Genomic DNA, 20,420 nt, shown 5'->3' with positions numbered 1-20,420 from the left:
AAAATTCTAATAATAAAAATGCCATAAATCTATCCCCTATTTTGTAGATGCTATAACTTTTGTGCAAACCAACCAATATACGCTTATTGCAATTTTTTTTACCAAAAATATGTAGAAGAATGCATATCGGCCTAAACTGAGGAAAAAAAAATGTGGAATATTTTTTATAGTAACAAGTAAAAGATATTGGGGGTTATTCACTAAAGGACAATCCATTTGCACTGAAAGTGCACTTAAAAGTGCAGTCGCTGTCCGAGGAGGACATGCAAGGAAAATAAAAAACAGCATTTTCGCTTGCATGTGCTTGGATGATAAAATCAGCAGAACTTCCACTCATTTCAGATCTACCCCTTAGATTTAGAGCGACTGCACTTTCAAGTGCACTTGCAGTGCAAAGTGGATTTGCCTTTCGTAAATAACCCCCCATTGTGTTTTTTTCAAAATTGTTTCTCTTCTTTTGTTTGTAGCAAAAAAGGTGATAAAATACCACCAAAAGAAAGCTATATTTGTGGGAAAAAGAGGACGTCAATTTTGTTTGGGTACAGTGTCACACGACCACGCAATTGTCAGTTTAAGCGACGCAGTGTCGTATTGCAAAAAACTGCCTCATTGAGCAGCCAAATCTTCTGGGGCTGAAGTGGTTAAAAGTCGTGGAATGAGATGCTTTTCTTCTTTTTTATTATATCAAAAAAAAATTTGTGTTAGCTAAATACTGATACCTGTGATATTTGTTTAAAATGACCACTTACATGACTAGATATCAAATTTCACTTTAGCAAATGGACTCAAGCAGGTTACCCTACTCGGATATTTGACAATAGGGAGTCATCACTGAGCCTGATAAATTAAAAAAAATGCATATATATGTATTGCAAGCCTGCATAAGTACCTGGATGTATGCATAAAAAGTGATCATGATCCCTGAACCTAGCTAAATTGAATGCTAATGTCCAATGTGTACAATGTGTTTCTAGCATTCCATGTGTGTTGAACATTCAAATAATGCTTATTGTGTGCGTTCTGTTGCATACAATGCAATAAGGAATATACATGTCATCCTTTTACCTGAAAATAAAAACATTGTTTTAAAAACTAATTTGGGAGTTCAAAAAACTATAAAAAAATGCAAGTGCTGGCCATAAAATCAGGTCTAAAAAACAAATCTGTAGTGCTATCCACCATGTACATAGGATTTTACCATTGAAATCTTAATACTAATCTGCAGTGAATTAAATCTTGCACATGACTTTGTGTATATAAATGTATGCATGTGCACATAAGGATACATAAATGAATGTAAGACATTTTAAAAATATGTTCTTTTTACAATCTCCTTTAACCACTTGCCGACCGCCTCACGCCGATCTACGTCATCAGAATGGCACGGGCAGGCATAAGCACATATATGTACGTCCTTTGCCTCCCGCGGGTCGGGGGCCCGATCGGGCCCCCGCCCGGTGCCTGCGGCGGTCGGTTTTCGTTCGGGAGCGATCCCGGACGAGGGGACGGCCATTCATTCATGGCCACCCCCTCGCGATCGCTCCCGACGAATGGAAATCCCCGGTGACATCACTTCCTCTCCTGTAATGTAAACACAGGAGAGGAAGTGATGTATTCTCTCCTCCGTGTCGGTATTTTTCGTTCCGACACGGAGGAGAGCGGATCAGTGAGTTGCACCAACACATCCCACACACAGTAGAACATGCCAGGCACACTCACACCCCCCCTTTACCCCCCGATCACCCCCCCAATTACCCCTGCCCCCCAGTCACAGTGACACCAATGTCATTTTTTTTTTTTTTTTTTTTGCATTGGTGTCATTTGTGACTGTAATAACTGTTAGGGCAGTTAGGGTTAGCCCCCTTTAGTTCTAATGTACCCCCCTAACCCCCCCAATAAAGGTTTAACCCCGTGATCACCCCCCGTCGCCAGTGTCACTAAGGCTGGGTTCACATTGCAGCGGTTTATGAGAACGAATGTGATTCGCACCGCACTGCAGTGCAAATCACATCCGATCTCTGTGCGATTCGAGTTCAGCCATTTGCCGCACCCGCCGCACCCGCCACACCCGCCGCACCCGCCGCAAATTCGCACGGGACCCTTTTTTTGGCCCGCAGCAGAATCGGATCGCATGGGTGTTCACACCATGCGATCCGAGTTTGCAGATCGCACTGCGATATGCGAACTGATCTGGGGGTGTCAGTAACATTTCACTGACACTCCCAGCAGTTCGCATAGGGCAGTGTGAACTGCCGCCGGGAGGCATGCGATGCGGGAACCCGCCGCGGATTCGCGGCGTTTCCGCATCGCTCCAGTGTGAACCCAGCCTAATAAGCGATCATTTTTCTGATCGCCGTATTAGTGTCACAGGTGACGCTAGTTAGGCAGGTAGGTATTTAGGTTCGCCGCAGCTTTTTATAGCGCTAGGGACCCCCATATACTACCGCATAAAGCCCCCTGATTGCCCCCTAGTTAACCCTTTCACCAGTGATCACCATATAACTGTTACAGGTGACGCTGGTTGGTTAGTTATTTTTTTATAGTTTCAGGGCACCCGCCATTTATTACCTAATAAAGGTTTAACCCCCTGATCACCCGGCAGGTGTCATTTGTGACTAATAACTGTTAGGGCAGTTAGGGTTAGCCCCCTTTAGTTCTAAGGTACCCCCCTAACCCCCCCAATAAAGGTTTAACCCCGTGATCACCCCCCGTCGCCAGTGTCACTAAGGCTGGGTTCACATTGCAGCGGTTTATGAGAACGGATGTGATTCGCACCGCACTGCAGTGCAAATCACATCCGATCTCTGTGCGATTCGAGTTCAGCTATACAGATAGTATGGCTGAATTCGTGTCGCACCCGCCGCAAACTCGCACGGGACCCTTTTTTTGGTCCGCAGCAGAATCGGATCGCATGGGTGTTCACACCATGCGATCCAAGTTTGCAGATCGCACTGCGATATGCGAACTGATCTGGGGGTGTCATTAACATTTCACTGACACTCCCAGCAGTTCGCATAGGGCAGTGTGAACTGCCGCCGGGAGGCATGCGATGCGGGAACCCGCCGCGCATTCGTGGCGTTCCCGCATCGCTCCAGTGTGAACCCAGCCTAATAAGCGATCGTTTTTCTGATCGCTGTATTAGTGTCACAGGTGACGCTAGTTAGGCAGGTAGGTATTTAGGTTCGCCGCAGCTTTTTATAGCGCCAGGGACCCCCATATACTACCGCATAAAGCCCCCTGATTGCCCCCTAGTTAACCCTTTCACCAGTGATCACCATATAACTGTTACAGGTGACGCTGGTTGGTTAGTTATTTTTTTATAGTTTCAGGGCACCCGCCATTTATTACCTAGTCTCACTAGTGTACCCCTAAATTTAGGGGTGTCTACTTTCTAAAATGGGGTCATTTGGGGGGGGGGGGTTTGTGCCATCTTGGCATTTTATGGCCTTCAAAACTGTAACGCCCTTAGAAAGCCTGAAGGCGGTGCTTGGTTTTTGGGGCCCCGTACGCGGCTAGGCTCCCAAAAAGTCCCACATATGTGGTATCCCCGTACTCAGGAGAAGCAGCAGAATTTATTTTGGGGTGTCATTTCACATATGCCCATGGCATGCGTGAGCAATATATCATTTAGTGACAACTTTGTGAAAAAAAAAAAAAGTTTGTAATTTTCCCGCAACTTGTGGCAAAATATAAAATATTCCATGGACTCAACATGCCTCTCAGCAAATAGCTTGGGGTGTCTACTTTCTAAAATGGGGTCATTTGTGGGGGTTTTGTGCCATCTTGGCATTTTATGGCCTTCAAAACTGTAATAGGTAGTGAGAAGTGAACTCAAAAAATTACGCCCTTAGAAAGCCTGAAGGCGGTGCTTGGTTTTCGGGGCCCCGTACGCGGCTAGGCTCCCAAAAAGTCCCACATATGTGGTATCCCCGTACTCAGGAGAAGCAGCAGAATTTATTTTGGGGTGTCATTTCACATATGCCCATGGCATGCATGAGCAATATATCATTTAGTGACAACTTTGTGAAAAAAAAAAAAAAAAAAAAAAAGTTTGTAATTTTCCCGCAACTTGTGGCAAAATATAAAATATTCCATGGACTCAACATGCCTCTCAGCAAATAGCTTGGGGTGTCTACTTTCTAAAATGGGGTCATTTGTGGGGGTTTTGTGCCATCTTGGCATTTTATGGCCTTCAAAACTGTAATAGGTAGTGAGGCGTGAAATCAAAAATTGACGCCCTTAGAAAGCCTGAAGGCGGTGCTTGGTTTTCGGGGCCCTGTACGCGGCTAGGCTCCCAAAAAGTCCCACATATGTGGTATCCCCGTACTCAGGAGAAGCAGCAGAATTTATTTTGGGGTGTCATTTCACATACGCCCATAGCATGTGTGAGCAATATATCATTTAGTGACAACTTTGTGTAAAAAAAAAAAAAAAAATTTTTTTTTGTCATTATTCAATCGCTTGAGGCAAAAAAATAAAATATTCAATGGGCTCAACATGCCTCTTATCAATTTCCTTAGGGGGTCTACTTTCCAAAATGGGGTCATTTGGGGGGGTTTTGTACTGCCCTGTCATTTTAGCACCTCAAGAAATGAGATAGGCAGTCGTAAACTAAAAGCTGCGTAAATTCCAGAAAACGTACCTTAGTTTGTAGATGTGACAACTTTTGCGCAAACCAATAAATATACAATTATTGACTTTTTTTTTACCAAAGACATGTGGCTGAATACATTTTGTCCTAAATGTATGACTAAAATTGAGTTTATTGGATTTTTCTAATAACAAAAAGTAGAAAATATCATTTTTTTTCAAAATTTGCGGTCTTTTTACGTTTATATCGCAAAAAATAAAAATCGCAGAGGCAATCAAATACCATCAAAAGAAAGCTCTATTTGTGGGAAGAAAAGGACGCAAATTTTGTTTGGGTACAACATTGCATGACCGCGCAATTACCAGTTAAAGCAGCGCAGTGCCAAAGTGTAAAAAGACCTCTGGTCATTTACCAGCAAAATGGTCCGGTCTGAAAGTGGTTAATGATTGCAGTGCACACTAAATTAGCAATTAGATGGATGCTTCAAAAAAACCATTTATTTTATTATGTCTTAGCTGGTGCAGATTTTGAGTACATTCCATAGCAACTCAAATTTTTCAGTATTCAGCATATGTTAACTGAAACCTATGTGTGCCAATGCTCATGTAAACAATGAGTGCAATGTAAACACTGCAAAGATACAATTTAGTTGTTTGTGTATAATGGATGCCCTTTTATGCATGCATATCCATTAGTAAATCTGGCCATGTGATTCATAATCAGTAAGACAATGATCCTGATTTACTTAAAGAGTACAGCATGTTCAATCTTGAAGGTGAATTGTTAATTGGTAAAGTGAGGTAAAATAAAGATAAAATGGGCACAGTGTAGCGGTGTTCAGGGTGCATGGGTGGGCATGCACCCTCTTCCACTCTTTCCACTTTGCTTTGCTAGGTACTTTTGCACTGTAACTGAGCGTATATCTGTTTTGAAACCTTAAACAAGAGAAATTACTACTCTCTGTATTTGACTGTTTATATATATCATTTATGTACCTCAAAGTTTTCTCCAATTTTTTGTATTTTACAAAAATTTTCAATAAACATTTATTGAGAATAAAAAATAAAGATAAAATGTGCTTTGATAAGAATAACAATTTGTAAGCAAAATTAAAACAAAATAGAATTTTCCCCTGATTAGATGATTGAAGACAGAAGTTTAGAGAAATTTCACTTTGCAAAGAAAAAACTCACTAAGCTTAGTGAGTCAGCCCAAATGTTATGGTCCAATATTCAGGGCACATTCTTACAATTACATAAATTTTATTTTTTCTGCAATAGTGTTAAACTACAAATAATCAATATTAGATATTGCCGAACCTTTTCATAACCAGAGATAACCCAAGTTACCCAGACCAAATAAATAAAGAGTATCGCATGTTTAAACTTGAATGTGAAATTTTCATTGGTAAAGTGAGGTGAAAAAAAGGTCAAATTCACTTTGCAAAGATTACAAATTTGTAAGCAAAATTAAAACAAAACAGGATTCACTTAGCTTAGGCAGTAAGTCCCAATTGTGAGTCAAACCCTTGATATTCTGGTAAAATACATAATTTATTTAGCTGTAACCTTTACTGCTTCCAAGGAAAAGTGTTAATTTACAAATAAACAATATTAAATATTGCTCAACCTCTTCATAACCAGAGATAAACCAAGTTACCCAGACCAAATATAGCAGCTTTAGAATGCACTGGCTAACTTGACATGATCTTGCCTACCTAGGCTTTTATTTGCTACATTGTTAATAAAAAATCCTGTTTACATTTTATAAAAACTGATAAATAGACACAAATGTAAAAATATATATGTTTTATGTTATGCATAAGATTCTTTTTTTTTCTACCTAATACATTTGTACATTGGTCTTACTATTTAATATGTGGTAAAGCATTTAAATAAATGGCCTTTATTTTATGATTCCTAAGTCTGCACAATTAACTAGATATCTGTAGTTTTACAGCATATGGTGCAGGTTCAACCCTTTCCTCCTTCTAATTGTGGTATATACTGATGACACAATTAGAGTACATTAGGCCTAGGCAAAAGATAAGGTACAGAATGCCTACTGTAAATGCTATATAATTCACAAACTGCTTGTCTTCCACCATTTGATGGAAAGGGTTGTCTGAGTCAAGGTGGTTGTAATTAGTAGTACAGATCTAATATACTAGAAAATAATTATATACACGTACAATGTCATACTACACATTTCTAAATTAAATTAGTTTGATAGGTCTGAATTTATGATTTTCACAAAAACTAGCTGAAACATCTTCAAAAAGAAGATATATTTGAAATTATTATATAACAAACAGTGATGTATGCCTACTTTTCAATTCACCAAATATTATACATTAGCTTTGTAACATGTAAGATATGGTCAAATTTAAGACTTTTTCTTCATTCTTCATTATCTGCATTAAACAAACATAACAAATTCAACCCTTAAAAAATATAAAAATATTAGAAACATCTTTAATATCAATCTCATAGAATCTAGTGGGTATCTATGAGTAATTTAGTAGTTTGCAATCATCTACAGTGCCTTTGCGAAAGTATTCTCCCCCCCTGGCTTTTTACCTATTTTGTTACATTACAGCCTTAAATTTTTTTTAAATCTGAATTATAAAAATGTGATGGATCAGAACACAATAGTCTAAGTTGGTGAAGTAAAATTAGAAAAATATATATACAAAACTATTTTTCAGAAATTAAAAACTGATAATTGGCATGTCCTATGAAGCCCATAAAAAGCTCCAGTGCAATCAATTACCTTCAGAAGTCACATAATTAGTAAAATGATGTCCATCTGTGTGTACTCTAAGTGTCACAGGATCTGTCATTACATATACACACCTTTTTGAAAGGCCCCAGAGGCTGCAACACCTAAGCAAGAGGCACCACTAACCAAACACTGCCATATAGACCAAGGAACTCTCCAAACAAGTAAGGGAAAATCTTGTTGAGAAGTACAAGTCAGGAGTCTAGGAGCACCATCAAATCTATTATAACCAAATAGAAAGAACATGGCATTACAGCAAACCTGGAAAGAGACGTCTGCACACCAAAACTCATGGACCGGGCAAGGAGGGCTTTAATCAGAGAGGCAGCACATAGACCTAAGGTAAACCTGGAGGAGCTTCAGAGTTCCACAGCAGAGACTGGAGTCTCTGTACATATGATGACAATAAGCGTATGTTCTATAGAGTTGGGATTTATGGCAGAGTGGCCAGAAGAAAGCCCTTACTTCCAGAAAAAAAACAAAATGGCACATATTGAGTTTGCAAAAAGGCATGTAGGAGACTCCCAAAATGTATGGAGGAAGGTGCTCTGGTCTGATGAGACAAAAATTTCACTTTTTGGCCATGGAAGAAAATGCTATGTCTGGCGCAAACACATCACATCACCCAAAGAACACCATCCCCACAGTGAAATGTGGTGGCAGCATCATGCTGTGGGGATGTTTTTCAGCAGTCGGGACTGGGAAACTGGTCAGAGTTGAGGGAAAGATGTATGGTGCTAAATACAGGGATTTTTTTGAGCAAAACCTGTACCACTCTGTGTGATTTGAGGCTAAGATGGAGGTTCATCTTCCAGCAGGACAATGACCCCAAACACACTGCTAAAGCAACACTTGAGTGGTTTTAAGGGGAAACTTGTAAATGTGTAGTCAAAGCCCAGGCCTCAATCCAATAGAAAATCTGTGGTCAGACTTAAAGATTGCTGTTCACAATCACAAATCATCCAACTTGAAGGAGCTGGAGCAGTTTTGCAAGGAGGAATGGGCAAAAATCCCAGTGGTAAGATATGGCAAGCTCCTGGAGACCTATCCAAAGCGATTGGAGCTGTAATTGCCCCAAAAGATGGCTCTACAAAGAATTTACTTTAGGGAGGTGAATAGTTATGCACATTTACTTTTTCTATTATTTTGTCCTATTTGTTGTTTGCTTCACAATAAAAAAAACATCCTTAAAGTATTGAGCATGTTCTATAAATGAAATGATGCAAATCCTCAAACAATCCATTTTAATTCCAGATTGTGAGGCAACAAAACATGAAAAATGCCAAGGGGCTAAATACTTTTTTTTTGTGGCATGTACTCCTTTTTATGTTGCACCCTAGCACCCTCTGCAGTAACTATTAAAAAATAGGCTACTTAACTTATAGCTCACTATCACTGCCTTGTTTGATACTTCTAGGCTTCATCTTCATAGTACAGTAAATTTCAGTGATTGCATATTTGATGCATCATGTTAGCAAAAATAAAGAGTAAATAGTGATGTTGCTGTTTAAACAGTAAAAAAATCTATATTTTTATTTAAACGTACCTGATATGATGCATTTAGTAGAGCCCCGGGTTGGTTTGCATGATCTTCATTATTTGGTGTTTGAGAGCTATTTGGAGTGAAAACTATTAAGTCACTCTTTCGTTGTAATGAGTTTGAACATACTCTGTACTGAGTTTGTTGGGAATACATCCAACTACCTCCAGTGTTTGAACAGATCTTGTAATTTTCTTTCATGTCATTCACTTCATCTCTGCATTTTTGCCATCTTAAAACCGTGAAGGCAATTAGTGTAATGAGAAATACACTTGATATTACACAGATGGCAACAACTAAGTAGATATTTGCTTCTGTAAATTCTTCAGTAATTCCTTTGGATTCCTGATTATCATAGAAAATTTCCTCTCCAGATTCCACCAAGGAGATGAAAATTTCTGTTACTGCTGTCATTACTGGCTCTCCATGGTCTCGAGCCACCACTATTAGTCTATATTCTTCATGATCTGAATCTGTAAATGCCCGCTTTAATCCAATTTCTCCTGTTTGCTGAGATATAACAAATGGGGCTTTTCCTGAGAGATCTTTAAAATGATAAGACAATAGAGCATTGTATCCTGAATCAATGTCTATCGCTCTCATTTTACTAATTAAGTGTCCAGGTTGAAATGTTTTTGGAGTTCTTATTGTCAATGCAGGAAAAAGTGGCATGAAGGTGGGAGCATTGTCATTGATATCCTCAATAAAAATATTCAGGGTAAGGTTTGAGTTAAGCGGAGGTAAGCCAGCATCAGTCACTTTTATGTGACACTGGAAGTAAATTACTTGTTCATGGTCAAATGAAACTAAAGCAAATACTTTTCCATTCTCTGGATTGATAGAGATATAGGAAGATATGGGGATCCCATCAACAATGCTTTCACTAACAGAATATGTAATGAAGGAATTCTGACCAATATCCGGGTCAGATGCTGATGCAGTATATACATGGGTACCTGGTGGATTGTTTTCTTTGATAAAGACTGTATCATAAGATTTCTGAAATAATGGGGCATTGTCATTCACATCACTTATATCGATTTGAAGAGTCTTTGAAACTGACAGCGGTGGTATGCCCTCATCTCTTGCTACTATTACAACCTCATAATTTGATGATTTTTCTCGATCCAACTTCCCATTTACAATTAAAGAAAAATCTCCTTGGAATGCTGGGTGTATTTTGAAGGGTGAAGAATTAGTGATGTTACAACTCACTTTTCCATTTAATCCTGAATCTTGATCATGAATATTGATGATGGCAACAGTTGTTCCTTGTGGAGAGTCTTCAGGAACAGACACAGTAAGTGAAGTCACTGTCATCTCAGGAGGATTGTCATTGACATCTACAACAGTCACTAGAACTTTACAATGTCCAACCAACTGAACATCTCCATTATCCACAGCATCTATTTGGATTTCATACATCTGTGCCTGTTCAAAATCCACTTTTCCAATCACTCGTATTTCCCCAGTATTCGTGTCTAAGCTAAAAACTTTGCTAATATCTTCCTTTGCTGATTCACTAAATGTATACAAAACATCACCATTTTTCCCTTGGTCTAAATCTGTGGCTAATACTTTTATTACTAATGATCCTTGTGGAGCATTTTCAATAACACTAGCTTGATAAAATGGCTGATTGAATGCTGGAGCATTATCATTAACATCTTCCACTGTGATAATGATTTGAGATGTACCACTTAACCTTGGCTTGCCCCCATCATAAGCTGTAAGGGTAAGATTATGAACAGACTGCTTTTCTCTGTCTAGAGATTTCTTTAATACAAGTTCTAATGATCTGATCTGATTCATATATTTCTGGAAATCCAGTGCAAAATAATCACTGGCACTGAGCTCATAATTTGTAACAGCATTTGTTCCAAGGTCTGGATCAACTGCTCCCTCTACATGAAAACGAGCTCCTGCAGGCATTAGTTCAGATATCACAAGGTTTTTCACATAGGATGGAAAAACTGGTCTATTGTCATTTATATCTTCTATCTCTATAGACACTCTATACATCTGTACAGGTTTATCCACTATAACCTGCAGAGGAATCATACACAGCTGTATGCCTGGACATAACAGCTCTCTGTCTATCGTCTCTTTAACAAACATAATTCCATTCTGCAGATTCACCTGGAAATATTCCTTCTCATCTCTAGAGACAACACGTAACATTCTAGAATTAATCTCACCTAAATCCAGTCCCAGATCCTGTGCAATTCTTCCAACAAAGGTGCCGTGTTTGGATTCCTCTTGGATGCTATAATGCAGCTGACAATGAACCACATCCAAAGACATTTGAAGCAACAAAAAATGGACCAAGCTGCCTTTTACTTGATAATGCAGGTTTGTGTTAGACATATCTTAGAATCACTGAAGCTTAAGATGGTACTTTTCCCAGTAAGGATGGCATTAACATTTACTGAAGATCCACAGCAGAGAATAAAAAATCCAGCATGGCCGGCGTTGTTGCACTAGGATACACAGCATCAGAAACAGAGAAACCTATTCAGTCCTCACCTTCCTGCTATAAGTTGGTGGAGAGTGACACCTAGTGCCTAATATTCAAGTTGCATCTTGTGTGATGAAAAAGATGGTAAGTTTTTTCTAAATCATTAGCGTGCTCTCCTTTTAAAAAGATATGATATGTTTAAAATACATGTTTATTATTCTATTTGCAGTTGCATTAAGAATATGTATATTTTAGATAATAACTGAATTGCTTTGTTTTGTTTTAAACTGAGATATGGTGAAAGCTCATTCTTTCCTTTAGAAAGTTTTATATATTTTGTATTGAAAAATATGCTTAGAATATGTGTATAATCTATTTTTAATAGAAATTTCTCAACATGTTTTATGCAACATAAGATACAAATATATATCACAAAAATATCTCATAAAATATGTACCTATTGATTATTAATGCATGTCATATAATATAATACTCCTACCCAAATGTGAACAGAAGTGTATATTTTTAATTTGTTGTGTACAGTGTAAAAAGGTAAAGTATGACATTCTGAAAGAACTTGAACTGGCAGCAGTTATAGCAGTGATAATAAATAACATTATAATATTCTATATAAATAATATATTGTAAAATAAATGTAAAATGTAAATATATAATATAATATATTAGAACGTTTTGGCAGACCTAACACATAACTTTGAATATAAATGTCAGTAAACCCTATAAAGCATGTTAGCTAGTTTTTTTGACTCTAAGTAGTTAAGCTAAAATAATCATGACTGCCACTGGAATACATTTTTAAAAAACAAAATTTCAACTCCTATATTTATAACTTAACATACCAAAACTGAAATATCTAGCTGGGTGTATCCAAAAGTATGTAGCAACATCTGTTTAAGCTAAAATTAACACTACAGTCCCTTGAGTGCCCTCAAAGAGCTAACATAACAAAACAGAACCTTTTAAATACTGTGACATTTAAAGTATAATGTTTGTTATATTGAAACAATTTCAAAAAAATATAGGGGTTTATTTACAAAAGGCAAATTTGTTTTGCACTGCAAGTGCACTTGAAAGTGCACTTGGAAGTGGAGTAACTCTAAATCTAAGGGGTAGATCTGAAATGAGTGGAAGCTCTGCTGATTTTATCATCCAATCATGTGCAAGTTAAAATGCTGTTTTTTTTCCCTTGCATGTCTCCCTCAGATCTACAGCGACTTTAATTCCAAGTGCACTTGCAATGCAAAGTGGATTTTCCTTTAGTAAATAACCCCCATAGCCACTACCGTAAAAATATGTTTTTATCTTTTATTTATTTCCTAATTGATCACAATTGATTGTTGTAGACAGAACATATATACCTCTCTCAATTCACAGATATACTGGCCTAATAAATGTAAAAAAAAAATGCTGCATTAGTATTAGAATTAGTATTAGTATTAATAGAATTAATCATGCAATGAATTTCAAATTATAATTTGACTAAAACCCTCAAAAACCTTTTTAAGAAACTGCCGACTGTGCTATAGCCGAATGATGGCTACAGCATGGCCGGCTAGTTCTGGGAGGCTGTCAAATGATGGTTTCCTGTGATCGTGTCTGCTGCATGTCCGCTGCGGGGTATAGGCGGCGCACTCTGATTGAGATAAAGAGCCAATTAAGTGGCTCTTTACCATGTAATCATCTGTGTCCAATCATAGCTTCTCACGGATGTAAAAAGAAACTGGTAATCGGCACTCCTTTCCTCATGCTGACAGCATGAGGAGAGGAGAAGAGAGCCGATAACCAGCTTCTCTAAAAGGGACATTTACACTGATAATCCGGACACTGATTATCAGTGTCCTGCTTATTAGTGCAGTCTCAAATGTGCCCACCAGTGCTGCCAATCTGTGCCCACCAGTGCTGCCAATCTGTGTCCACCAATGCTGTGAATCATTGCACGTTAGTGCTTCCTCATCAGTGTCACCTATCATTGCTGCCTATCAGAGCTCATCTGTGCCCATCGGTGTCAATCAGTGCCACCTGTCAGAGTCCATCAGTGCCGCCTATTAGTGCTGCCTATCAGTGCCCAGCAGTGCCACCTATTAGTGCCCATCAGTGCCACCTATCAATGCAGCCTCATTATTGCCCATCAGTGCAGCCTATCAGTGCCCATCAGTGCAGCCTCATCAGTGAAAGAGAAAAATGACCTGTTTGCAAAATTATATAACAAACTATTAAAACGTTAGTTTTTTTCAAATTTGTTGGTCTTAATTGGTTTATTTAGCAAAAAATAAAAACTTCAGTTGTGATTAAATACCACTAAAAGAAAGCTCTATTTGTGTGAAAAAAAAAATGTCACTTAGGTATAGTGTTGCATGACCGTGCAATTGTCATTCAAAGTGCAACAGTGTTGAAAGCTGAAAATTGGCCTGGGCAGGAATGGGGTAAAAGTGCCCAGTAGGCAAGTGGTTAAAAAATACCATTAATTATACCTACGTTCACTTTGCAAAGTGAATTTTCACTGAGCTTAGAGATTAGTATGAGGCTGTGTTCACTGTAATCAACCAATTATGTGTACACAGAAATATTTTTTTTAACTTAATGGAACACTGGTTCACATTATTCAATAGCATTTTTGTAGCATGAGCACATACTGTATGGGGACAAGGTTCTTTGGGGTAGGGGGCCGCAGGACGTCCCCCTTCCCCAAAGCACCCACCTACCCATGTTGAGGGCATGCGGCCTGGCACGGTTAAGGAGGAGGGGGCGCTTGCTCCTCCCCACCCCATTTCCTGACTGGCCAGGCTGCGTGCTCACATAGGGGTTTGGTATGGATTTTGGGGGACCCCATGCCGTTTTTTTTCCTGTAAGGGGGTTCCCCTTAAAATCCATACCAGACCTAAGAGCCTTGTTTGCCCCTGGAGGAGGAGCCCAGCTTGCTTCCTCACCGCCACCCTCTTCTTCCGACTTCGGGGGTCTTGTCCCCCTCTTCGGGTTCTTCTGCCGGGCCACCGCGCCTTCTTATAGCTCTTTTACAGGCGGTTGCCCGGTCTTCTGTCGCCGCTGTCGTCGCTGTCGTCGCCGCCTTCTGTTCTTTTGTTCTTCTCTTCAGATGTTGCCTCGTCGCTCCCTCCGCTCACAATGGCTCTGACGTGACGCACGGCGACTTATATAGGGACATCACCGGATGATGCCCCCGCCCATTATGGTGTCACAGTCCCAGAGGATGCTGGGACTGTGACATCATAATAGGCGGGGACATCCGGCGATGTCCCTATATAAGTCGCCGCGCGCCCAGTCCCCGTCATTGTGAGCGGAGGGAGCGACGAGGCAACATCTGAAGAGAAGAACAGAAGAACAGAAGGCGGCGACAACATCGACGACAGCGGCGACAGAAGACCGGGCCACCGCCTGTAAAAGAGCTATAAGAAGGCGCGGTGGCCCGGCAGAAGAACGGAAGAGGGGGACAAGACCCCCGAAGTCAGAAGAAGAGGGCGGCGGCGAGGAAGAAAGCCAGGCTCCTCCGCTAGTAAAAGAGCTAGAAGAAGATAGTGGAGGAGTCCGGCGAGAAAACTATTTTAACCCTTGTGTGTTGTGTTTTTTGTACTTTATTTTACAGGTGAATGGGTAGGGGTACATTGTACCCCATACTCATTCACATAGGGTGGGGGGCCGGTATCCGGGGGCCCCCTTATTAAAGGGGCTCCCGGATTCCGATAAGCCCCCGCCTGCAGACCCCGACAACCAACGGTCAGGATTGTCGGGAAGAGGCCCTTGTCCTCATCAACATGGGGACAAGGTGCTTTGGGGTGGGGGGGCAGCGCGGCCCCCCCTTCCCCAAGGTACCCCCCATGTTGAGGGAACGCGGCCTGGTAAGGCTCAAGAGGGGGGGGTGCTCGCTCATCCCCCCCTTTCCTGGTCAGCCGGGTAGCGTGCTAGGACAAGAGTCTGATGTGGACCTGGGGGGACCCCGTGCCGATTTTTTCGGCATTGGGGTTCCCCTTTAAGTCCATACCAGGTGACGGGGCTAGCGATGTCTCCTTAGCGGGCCCCGCCTACCTGGAGATGTGCTCAAAATGAGCAGACTTTCCTCCGCGTGTGTGGGCGAGTCCGTTCATTTCAAAAGTACGGCGGATAGTACGGCGGACTTAGTACGCCGTATTAGTCCGCTGAAAAAGTGCTGTGTGTGGGCAAGTAGTCCGTTCGGAAAGTCCGGCGGACAGTCCGGCGGGAAGTCCGGCGGACTAAGTCCGCCGGATGGTCGGCTACGTGTGTACGTGGCATTAGGATCACTTTGCCTTGTTCTACAGAATGGGAATGTGGATTCTTTAAATTTGCTTATTTATTCATGTGGTCATTCTGCATAACTCTCAGTAGAAGAAGCAAAGATACAGGGCTCCCATAGTGTAGTATTAAAAACCAGCACTCATTTATTCAATGTTCAATACACTCACATAAAAAAAAAATCAAACCCAATCATGTGACTTCCTCAGGGGGGAAGAGGCCTTGTATAATGCATGTAAATGTTTATTAGGCGGTAGCCATTTTGTTGAAGTCAACACATAATTGACCTAATGGCCATTTTCCTATTCACATGACATGTAAACATTGACATGGCATATAAACATTGACAGCCATGTTTTCGGAGATCCATATTATAATGCTAAAGCTGTAATTTTGTTGAAGTCGATAGACATATAGATTATCTTAATAAAAACTGAAAAAGGGTATGGCACATGCATTTTGCAGGAAGTTCATCATCAGGAAGCTTCCTGACTGATGTCACTTTTTATAGGAACCCTGCACGTCCGGTCCCTGGAACGCATGTCAGCTCTTCACTAGCAGGGAGGCAATGGCTTTTACCTTTTAGGCTATAAGTGTTGGTGCTGACCGAAGCACCTGGAAATGTAAGTGTATTTTTAATGTGTCTTTCTCGGGTTTTAAAAAAAATATATTACAGTATATTGCATATCATCTTCTTTGGCCTTATGATTTATCTGGCTAAGTGAGAGGATTATACCTAGAGTGCCTGTGCACTTGGAAGCCATCACTCCACCATGTATATAACCATCTGGAGAATGATCTGAGACATTCCATCTGAATATCCAAATTTAAATGTTTGGGGCATTATAAATGTTTATGGTTTGTGAGTGTGCATTTTTAAGCACACTGTGGTGGAGCACACTTACAGGATAAGAAGTCAATAAACACTTTACAGCACAGTGATTGGAGGATCTTTTTGAAATAACTTTTTTCACTTTTTTTTAACATTTTTTGGTGTTTTGGTCTTTCTGTTTTTTTAACATAATTTTTCACTTTATTTGGACTAATTTGAGTGATTAGTAGTGTCATGCCTTTTGTCAGCTTTTGTTTTTTAAAGTGAACATTTTCACTTCAGCAGGGACAGCTGCTTATTTATTGTATTTAGTTACTAATATCACTTGATTTTATAGTTGGCGCTGAATTTATCAAGTTTTTTCACTAGATTAACTTAATGTCTAAGTAGTGGTGGCCAGGCTCTTGTAGACCAATAGAGTTATACCATAGCAATTAACATGTCGAGGATAAATGTCATAATGTGTACCATAACGATAAGCATAAATAAAGCTGTCTCTTTGCAGTTTCAACTTTGTGCAATTACACTACCTTATCAATGGTACAATATTATTACCAGTTAAATATTCTAATAATAAAACCTGACATCACATGTATTATACAAGGACCATGATCAGAATATCTCAAAATGTAAAAAATCACATATATGCTGTATACACATGGGAACCAACTGGATTGCTTTTCATAAAGTGAAGTCACTGTCATTTTAGGGGAATTGTCATTGACATCTATAGTCACCTGAACCTTACAATGTCCAAACCATTATACATAGCATCTATTTATATTTTGTATTTCTGTTCAAAATCGACTTCCTCAATAACTTTTATTTCCCCTGTATGCTGCTTGTCTAAACTAAACATTGGTGATATATTCATTTGCTTTTTTAACAAATATGTATGATACATCTCCATGTTTTCCCTGGTCTGATCTTTGGCATTTCCTTTTATTGCTATTGATCCTTTAGGAGCATTTTGGATCACACTAGCTTGGTAAAATGGATGACTGAATGTTGAAGCATTATCATTAGAATCGTCAACTGTGATTTTAGATGTAGCACTTCATTTTCTTTAATACAAGTTCTAATGATTCAATCTGATTCATATATTTTTGGAAACCTAGTGCAAAATAACCACTGGCACTGAGCTCATTTTTATTCCAAGATCTGCATCAATTGTTTCCTCTATATATTTCATTTATAGTCTCTATATCCACCCTATAAATCTGTATATGCTTATCCACTAAGACCTGCAGAGTAATAATGTACAACTGTATGCCTGGACTTAGAAGCTTTCTGTCTATTGTCTTGTAACAAAAATAATTCCATTCTGCAGATTCCCCTGGAAATATTTCTTCTCATTTCCAGAGACAACATGTTACATTCAAATTGTAAAGTCTGATGAAGTCACGTGTCATGATATAATGTGTAGGGCATGGCCAGATGTTCGCGCAAACCGGAAGTGGTGCTCTCTTTTATGCTTTCTTTAATGGTCGATACCAGATGGTAACCGTGTCACTGGGAGATCCGGAGGTAAATTTGGTCTACAGCAGAGAGAAGCTAGAACCTGACAGATCATCATCCACACTCAGAATCCCCCATACGGGCACCAATTGGAGATTTGTGTGCTGTGTACCTGCTTCCATCACAGGATATCCTTGAGGCTTAACATACTCAATATGGAGGTAAGGGCTCTGTGAGCACTAAGTGGCTGTATAGTCATGAAGATTGACATTTAAGAAACATTTGTGTTTATTATATAAAAGATTTATTATGCTTTCATCTGTTTGGACATTACTCACTGTCACCATTATCATCAACATTATTTGGATATTTTGGACTTTAATATCTATTTTGGATAGAGTTCATTTTGTGGTTTTGTACATTCTTTGGATCACTCTACTTATGTATATATTGGATAGATTTCACTTAGTACCTGGTACTCATTTACCATTTAGAAATGTGCTTTGATCACTTCATTCATTCATTCATTCATGTAACATTCAAAGGCGTTATTTATTTTTGAGGTCGAATAACTTTTTCTTCTAAAATGTATAAAACTCAGTATTTTTCTATATATTTAGAAGAGCTATCCACCAGGGGTGGATCCAGAGTCTAGTCTTGGGAGGGGCACTGCCAGAAAATATTTTTTTCTGGCCAAATTGTCGGGGAAATGGCTGGTGTTGGCACTTCAATCATCATGGCACCATAATTGATATGGTGTCAGGATGATTAAAGTGCATTCCTTCTAATTATTACATTGCAATATAAATGAAATGGTTCAACTCACCATAATGCAGAATCAGTGGGAGCCCTGAGTGTGTCACTTGCCACCATCACCTGCCACCAGATGCAGCTTGTCCCTTGCCACGTCACCTGTCACCAGACGTGGATTGTCACTTGCCACATTGCCTGCCACCAGATGCAGCTTGTCACTTTCCACATCACCTGCCTTCAGATGCAGCTTGTCACTTTCCACGTTATCTGCCTTCAGGTGCGGATTGTCACTTGCCACGTCACCTGCCACCAGATGTGGATTGTCACTTGCCATGTTGTCTGCCACCAGATGCCGATTGTCACTTGCCATGTCACCTGCCACCAAATGAGTATTGTCACTTGCCACGTCACCTGCCACCAGATGCGGAATGTCACTTGCCACATCCCCTGTCACCAGATGCGGATTGAACTTGCCATGTCACCTGCCAACAGATGTAGATTATCACTTGCCATGTCACCTACCACAAGATGCAGATTGTCACTTGCCATATCCCCTGCCACAATATGTGGATTGTCACTTGCCACAAGATGCGGATTGTCATTTGCCATGTTGCCTGCCACTAGATACATATTGTCACTATCCTGCAACAATAGCTACAGCAGAGAAATAGGCTTCTGATGTAATCTCTCTGCTGCCCGCAGCTGCACAGTGAGGGTGGAACTGCAGTGAGGCAGGGTGGGCAGTGAAAGATAACGTCATCTCTTTGCTAGTCTGCCCGCCCACTCACTGTCCTGCCCTCTCGCTCACCCACCGGGCACTTACTGGCATGACTGCCTGCCCACCCGCCCGCTCGGCTCACCCACTGTCAGGAAAGGTTCCATACACTGGTAATATCTATTATTGGGTGTGCAGTACTGAGGTCCACCAGCAGGTGTCTCCTAGCAGTTTGGAACTGTCAGGAGAGCTTTTCCCTGCTGGTGTTATGTCTTTTTTGGGCCACAGTACTGTCCACCAGCGGATGGATCCTGGCAGTATGGATCATATATTACCTTCTGCAGTTGGGCATCACCTAAATATTGATAGCAGGCAATAGTATAAATACCTGGCAAGTGCACACACACCTTACCCTGGTATTGTCCTTGTGCCCTGACTTGCATCCTGTTTACCCTGATCCTGATCCCTGATTCCTGTATCCTGCACCTGTTTGTATCTGTTCCTGTATCCCTGGATCTTTGCCCTGCAGCCTGATCCCTTCCACCGTGTCCCTGTCTGTTTACTCCTGGCCCCCATCTGCTGATTTCCTGTCTATGACCCTGGCCTGGCTTGACTACAATTCTGGTATTCCTTTTTGCTATATATGCTGGTTGGTTTGTTATCACTGTTTGGTTGTTTGGTTTTCTCACTCTGTTTTGTATTGGTGGTGCATTCACATTTATATGCATTTACCTTAATAAACTTTCTTACTTTCACCTACTTAAGTTTTGTTCACTCTGTCGCAGTCACACATTTCTGGTCACATCTGGTTTATGACAGAATATCAGGGCCATCGCTGACCAGAAGTGGTTGCACAGGGGAAACGTTGTTGATTCAGTTTGCTTGCAAACATGAATGCCGATGAGGTTATTTATTTTTCTCTGCTGCCATCTGAAAGTGGTGAATATTGCCACCAGGCTTTGAAAGGATGGTCTAGTGACCAGTTGTTTGAAACTATCCATTTGGCTC

General features: G+C 40.3%; 1 protein-coding gene across 1 annotated transcript in view; it reads right to left on the bottom strand.

Annotated features, from left to right (window-relative positions):
• The window catches only part of LOC143962187 (uncharacterized), a 392,669-nt gene that overhangs the window by 353,454 nt on the left and 18,795 nt on the right, over positions 1 to 20,420 (bottom strand). Inside the window, exon 3 of the mRNA XM_077471519.1 lies at positions 8,919 to 11,281. Within this exon, the coding sequence (XP_077327645.1) occupies positions 8,919 to 11,281 (2,363 nt within the window). The remainder of the gene's footprint in view (positions 1 to 8,918; positions 11,282 to 20,420) is intronic.

The sequence above is a fragment of the Lithobates pipiens genome, unplaced genomic scaffold (genome assembly GCF_037356315.1).
Source record: "Lithobates pipiens isolate NorthernLeopardFrog02 unplaced genomic scaffold, aLitPip1_a1.2 Scaffold_8, whole genome shotgun sequence".
Classification (NCBI taxonomy): Eukaryota; Metazoa; Chordata; class Amphibia; order Anura; family Ranidae; genus Lithobates; species Lithobates pipiens.
The sequence above is the reverse complement of the archived record's forward strand: the minus strand, read 5'-3'. Positions and strand labels throughout refer to the sequence as shown.